Here is a 10,283-nt window from a genome sequence, read left to right on the forward strand (position 1 = left end):
GAGTCCCTGGAGTCAATCTGGGGGTCCCAGGTCCTATGGGGCTCCTGGGGCTCAGTCTGGTGGTCCCCAAGTCTATAGGGTCCCTGGGGTCAGGCTGGGGCTCCTGGGCTCTATAGGGATCCCTGGAGTCAGTCTGAGGGTCCCAGGTCCTATGGGGGTCCCAGGGCTCAGTCTCGGTATCTGGGGCTCTGTAGGTGTCCCTGGGCTCGTTCTGGGGATCCCCGTCCCTATAGGGGTCCATATCAGGGTCCCCATAGGGGTCCCAGGGCCTGGTTTGGGGGTCCCTGCCCCTACGGAGGCTCTCAGGCTCAGGGTCCTCATCTCCATAGGAGTCCAAGGGGGGTGTATAGGGGTCCCAGAGCCCCCTTTCAGGGTCCTCATCCCCATAGGGGTCCATATAGGGGTCCCCATAGATGTCGGGGTCCCAGGGCTCCGTTTCAGGGTCCCATGGCCCCATGTTGGGGTCCTCATCCCTATAGGGGTGGGCCAGGCCCGTATAGGGGCCCCCATAGGTGTCGGGGTCCCACGGCTGCGTGTCGGGGTCCTCCAGGTCCGTATAGGGGTCCCCATATGTGTCAGGGTCCTCATCCCTATAAGGGTGGGTAGGGTCAGGGGAGGAGTCACCGTACATGGCAGGTGCCAGCGGTGAGCTGGGAGAATCCTCGTGCAAATCCTCGTGCAAATCCTCGTGCGAGTCCCCGTGCAAACCGCGGCGCCAAGGCGGTTGCGAATCCTGATCACTGCCTCGGCGCAAGCCCTCGTGCAAATCCTCCTGCGAATCCTTGTGCAAATCCTCGTGCAAACCCTGGTGCTTGTCTGGTTGCAAATCCTCGTGCAAATCCTCGTGCAAATCCTTGTGCAAGTCCCCACGCAAACCCTGCTGCCACGCTGGTTGCAACTCCTCCTGCCTTCCTCGGTGCAAATCCTCATGCAAATCCTTGTGCAAATCCTCGTGCAAACCCCGGTGCCTGTCTGGTCGCAAGTCCCGGTGCATGTCCCCGTGCAAACCCTGGTGCCAAGGCGATCGTGAATCCTGATCGTTGTCTTGGCGCAAGTCCTCGTGCAAGTCCTCGTGCAAACCCTCGTGCAAACCCCGGTGCCTGCCTGGTCGCAGATCCTTGTGCGAATCCCCGTGCGTGCTGCCGTGCAAACCCTGGTGCCAAGGCGGTCGCGAATCCTGATCGCTGTGTCGGCGCAAGTCCTTGTGCAAATGCTCGTGCAAATCTTTGTGCAAACCCTGCTGCCATGCCGGTTGCAACTCCCGCTGCCTTCCTCGGTGCAAATCCTCGTGCAAACCGTGGCGCCTGTCTGGTCTCGAATCCTGCTGCAAATCCTCGTGCAAATCTTCATGCACGTCCCCATGCAGACCCTGGTGCCAAGAGGGTTGCAACTCCCGCTGCCTTCCTGGGTGCAAACCCTCGTGCAAATCCTGCTGCTTCCCTGGTCGCAGATCCTCGTGCAAATCCTCGTGCAAATCCTCGTGCAAATCCTGGCGCCCGCCTGGCTGCAAATCCTCCCGCGGCTCCCCGCGCGAACCCTGCCGCCACGCCGGCTGCCTTCCTCGCTCCAAACCCTCGTGCAAATCCTCGTGCAAATCCTCGCCCGCGCCGCCTCGCGCCGCCGCCCACCGCCGCCGCGTGCCCGGGGGTCGCCAACCCGCGGCCTCTTCCTGCGCCGTGAGGCCTGGCGCGAGCCTTCGTGCGAGCCCGCGGGCGGAGGGCGCGGGCGGCGGGGGCGGCAGGCGGCCCCGTCGGGCTGCAGGACGTAGCCGGGGTGGCAGTGGCAGGCGAAGCCACCCTGGTGGTTCAGGCACATGTGGTGGCAGACGGCGGCCGTGCGACATTCGTCCCTGTCCCCGCAGCCCCCCGCAGCCCCCGGCACCGGCCCGAAGCCCAGGGGACAGGGTGGCACCGGGGCCACCCCCGCCACCCCCGCCGTCACCAGGGCCACCAGCGCCAGCATCCTGCAGCCGCCCCGGACGCCGCGGGATGGGGCGCGGGGCACGCGGCCGGCCGGGCCTCCCCGCCCCCACCCCGGCTGAGGGAGGCGCCGCTGCGGGGGCCACACCCAGGGACCGGCCGGGGGGGGGACACCCCAGGCGGGGGGACCGGGGGGGGGACACCCGGCGGGGGGGGGGACCGGAGGGGGACCCCAGGCGAGGGGGGCACCCGGCTGGGGGGGGATCCAGGCGGGGGGGGGGACCCGGGCAGGGGGGACCCGGGCGGGGGGGGGACACCCAGGAGGGGGTGGGCGCAGGCGGGGGCACCCCAGGCGTGGGGGGGGGGGACCCGGGCGGGGGGGGCACCCGGCTGGGGGGGGACCCAGGCGGGGGGGGGTACCCCAGGCGGGGGGGGGACCGGGGGGGTGACACCCGCCGGGGGGGGACCGGAGGGGGGGGCCGGAGGGGGACACCCGGCGGGGGGGGCACCCGGCTGGGGGGACCCAGGCGGGGGGGGGGGGACCCCAGGCGGGGGGGGACCCGGGCAGGGGGGACCGGGGGGGGGACACCCGGCGGGGGGGGGACCGGAGGGGGGGCCGGAGAGGGACCCCAGGCGAGGGGGGCACCCGGCTGGGGGGGGGATCCAGGCGGGGACCCGGGCAGGGGGGACCCGGGCGGGGGGGGGACACCCAGGAGGGGGTGGGCGCAGGCGGGGGCACCCAGGCGGGGGGGGGGACCCGGGCGGGGGGGGCACCCGACTGGAGGGGGGACCCCAGGCGGGGGGGGACCCAGGCGGGGGGGGCACCCGGCTGGGGGGGGACCCAGGCGGGGGGGGGACCCGGGCAGGGGGGACCCGGGCGGGGGGGTTGGGGGGGGGGACACCCGGGGGGGGGTGCAGGCGGGGGGGGCCCAGGCGGGGGGGACCCGGGCAGGGGGGACCCGGGCGGGGGGGGTTGGGGGGGACACCAGGAGGGGGTGGGCGCAGGCGGGGCACCCCAGGCGGGGAGGGGGGACCCGGGCGGGGGACCGGGGGGGGGGACACCCGGCGGGGGGGGACACCGGCGGGGGGGGACCGGAGGGGGACCCCAGGGGGGGACCGGAGGGGGACCCCAGGCGAGGGGGGCACCCGGCTGGGGGGGAACCCAGGCGGGGGGGGGGACCCGGGCTGGGGGGACCCCGGCGGGGGGGGTTGGGGGGGGGGACACCCGGGGGGGGGTGCAGGCGGGGGGGGCCCCAGGCGGGGGGGGGGGGACCCGGGCGGGGGGGGCACCCGGCTGGGGGGGGACCCAGGCGGGGGGGGGGACCCCAGGCGGGGGGGGGACCCGGGCAGGGGGGACCGGGGGGGGGACACCCCCCGGGGGGGGGACCGGAGGGGGGGGCCGGAGGGGGACACCCGGCGGGGGGGGGACCCGGCTGGGGGGGGACCCAGGCGGGGGGGGGCACCCGGGCAGGGGGGACCGGGGGGGGGGACACCCGGCGGGGGGGGGACCGGAGAGGGGGCCGGAGGGGGACCCAGGCGAGGGGGGCACCCGGCTGGGGGGGGACCCAGGCGGGGGGGGGACCCGGGCAGGGGGGACCCGGGCGGGGGGGTTGGGGGGGGGGACACCCGGGGGGGTGCAGGCGGGGGGGGCCCCAGGCGGGGGGGGGACCCGGGCGGGGGGGGGACCCGGGCAGGGGGGACCCGGGGGGGGGGGAGGCCGGGGGGGGGGACACCCGGGCGGGGGGGCGACCCAGGCTGGGGACCCACGCGGCGGGGGCGACCCCAGGCGGGGGGGGCCCCGGGGGGGGGACACCCAGGAGGGGGGGGCGCAGGTGAGGGGGACCGGGGGGGGGGACCCGGCGGAGGGGGAGACCCAGGCGGGGGGGGACCCGGGCGGGGGGACCCGGGGGGGGAACACCCGGGAGGGGGGGGCACCCGGGAGGGGGGGCACCGAGGCGGAGGGGGGGACCCGGGGCGGGGGGGGGACCCGGCCGTCCGGGCGTCTCAGGACAACCCCACCCCCCCCACCCCACCCCATCCCTCCCAGTGCCGTGTGGCCAGCCAGCCCCAGTGCTCCCAGTGCCAGCTGGAAAACCAGCCCCAGTGCTCCCAGTGCTCCCAGTGCCAGCTGGAAAACCAGCCCCACTGCTCCCAGTGTCAGCTGGAAAACCAGCCCCAGTGTTCCCAGTGCTCCCAGTGCCAGCTGGAAAACCAGCCCCAGTGTTCCCAGTGCTCCCAGTTCCCAACCATTGACCAGCCCCAGTGCTCCCAGTGCTCCTCCCAGTGCCCGCTGGCCAACCAGCCCCAGTGCTCCCCACGCCCCCAGTGCTCCCAGTACCACCCCAGCAGGTCACTGGTGCCATTTGTCTTTATTGAGCCACAACGGGGACGATTCGGCCAACACAGAAACCCAGCAGGGGCTGGACTGGGACAAACTGGGAGGCCACTGGGCCAGACTGGGAGGTCCCCCCTTATCCCCCCCTCTTCCCGGGGGGGGTCCCAGCGCCCCCCCCCGCTCCCCAGACTGGGGTCATAGCGGCAGCTCAGAGGCGGGCAGTGGACCCAGGTGCGGGGGGCACCCAAACATCGGGGGGCACCCAGGAGTCGGGGGGCACCCAGGTGTTGGGGGGCACCCAGGCGTCGGGGGGCACCCAGGTGCAGAGGGCACCCAAACTTCGGGGGCACCCAAACGTCAGGGGGCACCCAGGTCTTGGGGGGCACCCAGGAGTCGGGGGGCACCCAGGTCTTGGGGGGCACCCAGGTGCGGAGGGCACCCAAACTTCGGGGGCACCCAAACGTCAGGGGGCACCCAGGTCTTGGGGGGCACCCAGGAGTCGGGGGGCACCCAGGTGTTGGGGGGCACCCAGGCGTCGGGGGCACCCAAATGTCAGGGGCACCCAAATGTCAGGGGGCACCCAGGCCTCCGGGGGCACCCAAACGTCGGGGGGCACCCAGGTCTTGGGGGGCACCCAGGCGTCGGGGGGCACCCAGGTGCGGAGGGCACCCAAACGTCGGGGGGCACCCAAACGTCAGGGGGCACCCAGGTCTTGGGGGGCACCGAGGCGTTGGGGGGCACCCAGGTGTTGGGGGGCACCCAGGCGTCGGGGGCACCCAAATGTCGGGGGCACCCAAATGTCAGGGGGCACCCAGGCGTCGGGGGGCACCCAGGTGTTGGGGGGCACCCAGGTCTTGGGGGGCACCCAAACATCAGGGGGCACCCAGGCATCAGGGGGCACCCAGGTGTTGGGGGGCACCCAAATGTCAGAGGCACCCAAACATCAGGGGGCACCCAGGCGTCGGGGGGCACCCAGGCGTCGGGGGGCACCCAGGAGTCGGGGGGCCCCCAGGCGTCCGGGCAGCAGCGGGTGGGGACGGCCTCCCCTCAGAAGCTCACCAGTGTGTACACCATACTGGGGGGAAGGGCACCATGGTGCTCCCAGTGCCTCCCAGTCCCTCCCAGTACCCCTCCCTGGCCCAGCCCAGTGGCCCCCAGCCCCTCCTAGTGCCTCCCAATCCACTCGCAGTGCCTCCCAGTCCCTCCCCAGTGCCCCCAGTCTCATCCCAGTCATTCCTACCCCCAGCCCAGTGCCTCCCAGTCCCTCCCCAGTGCCCCCAGTCTCATCCCAGTCATTCCTACCCCCAGCCCAGTGCCTCCCAGTCCCTCCCCAGTGCCCCCAGTCTCATCCCAGTCATTCCTACCCCCAGCCCAGTGCCTCCCAGTCCCTCCCCAGTGCCCCAGTCTCATCCCAGTCATTCCTACCCCCAGCCCAGTGCCTCCCAGTCCCTCCCCAGTGCCCCAGTCTCATCCCAGTCATTCCTACCCCCAGCCCAGTGCCTCCCAGTCCCTCCCCAGTGCCCCAGTCTCATCCCAGTCATTCCTACCCCCAGCCCAGTGCCTCCCAGTCCCTCCCCAGTGCCCCAGTCTCATCCCAGTCATTCCTACCCCCAGCCCAGTGCCTCCCAGTCCCTCCCCAGTGCCCCAGTCTCATCCCAGTCATTCCTACCCCCAGCCCAGTGCCTCCCAGTCCCTCCCCAGTGCCCCAGTCTCATCCCAGTCATTCCTACCCCCAGCCCAGTGCCTCCCAGTCCCTCCCCAGTGCCCCCAGTCTCATCCCAGTCATTCCTACCCCCAGCCCAGTGCCTCCCAGCCACACCCCAGTGCCCCCAGTCTCATCCCAGTCATTCCTACCCCCAGCCCAGTGCCTCCCAGTCCCCTCCCAGTCCCTACCCAGTGGCCCCCAGTCCTAACCCAGTGCCTCCCAGTGCCCACCAGTCCCATCCCAGCCCCCGCACCGCGCTCCCCAGTGCCCCCATTCCCTTCCCAGTGCCCACCAGTCCTATTCTAATGCCTACCAGTCCCAGCCCAGTGCCTCCCAGTCGCCTCCAAGTCCTGCCCAGTTTCCCAGTACCTCCCAGTGCCCTTCCAGTGCCCCTACTCCCCTCTCAGTGCCCACCACTCCCATCCCAGTGCCTCCCAGTCCCCTCCCAGTCCCTCCCCAGTGGCCCCCAGTCCTATCCCAGTGCCTCCCAGTGCCCACCAGTCCCATCCCAGTGCCCCCACTCCCCTCCCAGTGCTTCCCACTCCCCTCCCAGACCCCTCCCAGTCCCCCCAGTGCCCTCCCAGCGCCCACCAGTCCCATCCCAGTGCCTCCACTCCCCTCCCAGTGCTTCCCACTCCCCTCCCAGCCCCCTCCCAGTGCCCCCAGTGCCCCCCCAGCGCCCACCAGTCCCATCCCAGTGCCCCCACTCCCCTCCCAGTGCTTCCCACTCCCCTCCCAGCCCCCTCCCAGTGCCCCCAGTGCCCCCCCAGTGCCCACCAGTCCCATCCCAGTGCCCCCACTCCCCTCCCAGTGCTTCCCACTCCCTCCCAGCCCCCTCCCAGTGCCCCCAGTGCCCTCCCAGTGCCCACCAGTCCCATCCCAGTGCCTCCACTCCCCTCCCAGTGCTTCCCACTCCCCTCCCAGCCCCCTCCCAGTGCCCCCAGTGCCCTCCCAGTGCCCACCAGTCCCATCCCAGTGCCCCCACTCCCCTCCCAGTGCTTCCCACTCCCCTCCCAGCCCCTTCCCAGTCCCCCCAGTGCCCCCCCAGTGCCCACCAGTCCCATCCCAGTGCCTCCACTCCCCTCCCAATGCTTCCCACTCCCCTCCCAGCCCCTTCCCAGTCCCCCCAGTGCCCCCCCAGTGCCCACCAGTCCCATCCCAGTGCCTCCACTCCCCTCCCAGTGCTTCCCACTCCCCCCCCAGTGCCTCCCAGTCCCATCCCAGTGCCTCCCAGTACCACCCAGTCCTCCCCCAGTGCCTCCCAGTCCCATCCCATTGCCTCCCAGTACCGCCCAGTCCCCCCGCAGTGCCTCCCAGTCCCATCCCAGTGCCTCCCAGTACCGCCCAGTCCCCCCCCAGTGCCTCCCAGTCCTATCCCAGTGCCTCCCAGTACTGCCCAGTCCCCCCCCAGTGCCTCCCAGTCCCATCCCAGTGCCTCCCAGTACCGCCCAGTCCTCCCCCAGTGCCTCCCAGTCCCATCCCATTGCCTCCCAGTACCGCCCAGTCCCCCCGCAGTGCCTCCCAGTCCCATCCCAGTGCCTCCCAGTGCCTCCCAGTCCCATCCCCGTGCCTCCCAGTTCCCCCCACCCCCCTCCCAGCCACCCCCACCCCTCCCAGTGCCTCCCAGTGCCCCCAGTGGCACCTGTACAGGTAGTAGAAGAAGGAGAGGAGGTAGAAGGCCAGCTTGCACCAGGCCTCCTTCTGGCAGTAGCCCAGGATGTCAGCGTCCATGATGGAGACGGCGTCAAAGAGCCCCTCCGAGCCGTCCGCCGGGCGGTGGAAGTACCTGGGGGGACACGGAGGTGGCCTGGGGACACGGGGACACCTCCCACAGGGACACCCCCGAGGGCTGGGACCCCGTCTCACCCTCCCCCCCCCCCCCCCATGAGCACAGGTGCCACAACAGCGGTGGCAGGTCCCTGTGTCCCCCGTGTCCCCCCATGTCCTCCTGTGTCCCCCCATGTCCCCATGTCCCCGTGTCCCCTCGTGTCCCCCCATGTCCCCCGTGTCCCCCCGTGTCCCCACCTCCAGAGGTGGTAGAGCAGCAGGGGCAGGTCCCCATGTCCCCATGTTCCCGTGTCCCCCCGTGTCCCCCTGTGTCCCCCCATGTCCCCATGTCCCCCCATGTCCCCCGTGTCCCCCTGTGTCCCCCCATGTCCCCATGTCCCCCGTGGCCCCCCGTGGCCCCCCGTGTCCTCCCATGTCCCCATGTCCCCCCATGTCCCCCGTGTCCCCCCGTGGCCCCACCTCCAGAGGTGGTAGAGCAGCAGGGGCAGGTCCCCATGTCCCCGTGTCCCCCCGTGTCCCCCCATGTCCCCATGTCCCCGTGTCCCCGTGTCCCCATGTCCCCCCATGTCCCCCCATGTCCCCCTGTGTCCCCATATCCCCCCGTGTCCCCCCGTGTCCCCCCCTCCAGAGGTGGTAGAGCAGCAGGGGCAGGTCCCCATGTCCCCCCGTGTCCCCGTGTCCCCGTGGCCCCCCGTGGCCCCCCGTGGCCCCCCGTGGCCCCGTGGCCCCCCGTGTCCCCCCATGTCCCCCCATGTCCCCGTGTCCCCCCATGTCCCCCCGTGGCCCCCCGTGGCCCCCCGTGTCCCCCCATGTCCCCCCGTGGCCCCCCGTGGCCCCCCATGTCCCCACCTCCAGAGGTGGTAGAGCAGCAGGGGCAGGTCCCCATGTCCCCATGTCCCCGTGTCCCCCGTGTCCCCCCGTGTCCCCCCGTGTCCCCACCTCCAGAGGTGGTAGAGCAGCAGGGGCAGGTCCCCATGTCCCCATGTCCCCATGTCCCCCCGTGGCCCCCCGTGGCCCCACCTCCAGAGGTGGTAGAGCAGCAGGGGCAGGTCCCCATGTCCCCATGTCCCCGTGTCCCCCGTGTCCCCCCGTGTCCCCCCGTGTCCCCACCTCCAGAGGTGGTAGAGCAGCAGGGGCAGGTCCCCATGTCCCCATGTCCCCATGTCCCCCGTGTCCCCCCGTGGCCCCCCATGTCCCCACCTCCAGAGGTGGTAGAGCAGCAGGGGCAGGTCCCCATGTCCCCATGTCCCCGTGTCCCCCGTGTCCCCCGTGTCCCCCCGTGTCCCCCCGTGGCCCCCCGTGGCCCCACCTCCAGAGGTGGTAGAGCAGCAGGGGCAGGTTCAGTCCCAGCGTCACCCACTCGGCCGCGCACAGGAACATCAGGCAGAACAGCCCGTGGATGCAGTACTCGGGGACCACCAGCTGGGGGCGCCCTGCGTCAGGCCACGCCCCCTCTGGCCACGCCCCATTAGGCCCCTCCCTCAACTCGCCCCTTCCTGGCGCCCCCTGGCGGGGGATGAGGGCAATTAAAGGGTCCTCGGGAGTATTTAAGGAGGGGGGGGTATCGTGGTCTCTGGGGGGGGGGCATCACTGCAATTGGGGGGGGCCCTGGGCGGTCTTGGGGTGTCCCAGGGTGGGGGTTGGAGCCATTGGGAGCTTCCCAGGGGTATAGGGAGCCCAAGGAGGTGACTGGGATGCTTGGGGGAGGGGGCGGTGTCAGGGCAATTGGGGGTCCCCAGGGGCTATTAGGGAAATTAGGGGGTTCCCAGGGGGTATTAGGGGTACCCAAGAGCAATTAGGGGGTCCCCATGGGGTATCAGGGCAATTGGGGGCTCCCATGAAGCATTAGGGGTCCTCACAGGGTATTGGGGACCCCCAGAGGGTATCAGGGTAACTGGGGGTCCCCAGGGGATCTTGGGGTACCCACGGGGTACTCTGGGGTCCCCAGAGGGTATCAGGGTAATTAAGGGGTGTTTGGGGTCCCCTGGGAGACCACAGGGAGCACCCAGGGGATGTCAGCTCCCCCCAAGGAGTATTGGGGTATTGGGGTCCCTCTCGGGGCGGGGGGGGGGGGGGGGCCTGTTACCCAGAGGGATATCAGGGTCCTGGGGGGTATTTGGGGTACCCAGAGGGAACTGGGGTACACTCAGGAGGTATTGGGGGGGGGGTCCCAGAGGTATTGGGGGGCACCCAGGGGCTTTTAGGGGGGGGATATCCAGAGGGGGAATTGGGGGGCACCCAGGGGATAGTTGGGGGGTACCCAGGGCATATTTGGGGGTACCAGGGGGGAGTAGGGGGTTACCCAGGGGGTTTTGAGGGGGCACGTGGGGGTATTGGGGGAGCACCCAGGGGGTGATGGGCCCTTCTAGGAGTATTAGGGTGCTGGGGTATTGGGAACCCCCCCCCGGGGTATTGGGGTGACCAAGGAGGTAGGAGGGGGTTGGGGGGTCCCCAAGGCAGTTTGGGGGTGCAGGCCCACCTTGCGCAGGAGGCAGCAGATCCGCTCGATGTTTTTCAACCGTTCGCGCTGGGGGGA

At 71.6% G+C, this 10,283-nt stretch overlaps 1 protein-coding gene across 1 annotated transcript; it reads right to left on the reverse strand.

Annotated features, from left to right (window-relative positions):
• Positions 1–4,269: 4,269 nt before the first annotated feature.
• LOC142077576 (protein cornichon homolog 2) lies at positions 4,270–10,269 on the reverse strand. The gene is made up of 4 exons (XM_075139505.1): positions 10,227–10,269; positions 9,057–9,169; positions 7,602–7,745; positions 4,270–5,329 (listed from the first exon to the last, which is right to left on the reverse strand). The coding sequence occupies exons 2-4, from the start codon at positions 9,125–9,127 to the stop codon at positions 5,302–5,304; spliced, it is 243 nt and encodes an 80-aa protein (XP_074995606.1). The 5' UTR covers positions 9,128–9,169; positions 10,227–10,269; the 3' UTR covers positions 4,270–5,301.
• Between the last annotated feature and the right edge of the window lie 14 nt (positions 10,270–10,283).

The sequence above is a fragment of the Calonectris borealis genome, unplaced genomic scaffold, assembly GCF_964195595.1.
Source record: "Calonectris borealis unplaced genomic scaffold, bCalBor7.hap1.2 HAP1_SCAFFOLD_308, whole genome shotgun sequence".
Taxonomy (NCBI): domain Eukaryota; kingdom Metazoa; phylum Chordata; class Aves; order Procellariiformes; family Procellariidae; genus Calonectris; species Calonectris borealis.

Excerpts from the sequence above, each read along its gene's own strand:
- LOC142077576 (XM_075139505.1), bottom strand. The coding sequence starts at position 9,127 with ATGTTCCTGTGCGCGGCCGAGTGGGTGACGCTGGGACTGAACCTGCCC. Across the intron at positions 7,746-9,056 it reads CTGCTCTACCACCTCTGGAG|GTACTTCCACCGCCCGGCGG; the intron begins GTGGGGCCACGG and ends GTGTCCCCCCAG. Across the intron at positions 5,330-7,601 it reads TTCTTCTACTACCTGTACAG|TATGGTGTACACACTGGTGA; the intron begins GTGCCACTGGGG and ends CCTTCCCCCCAG.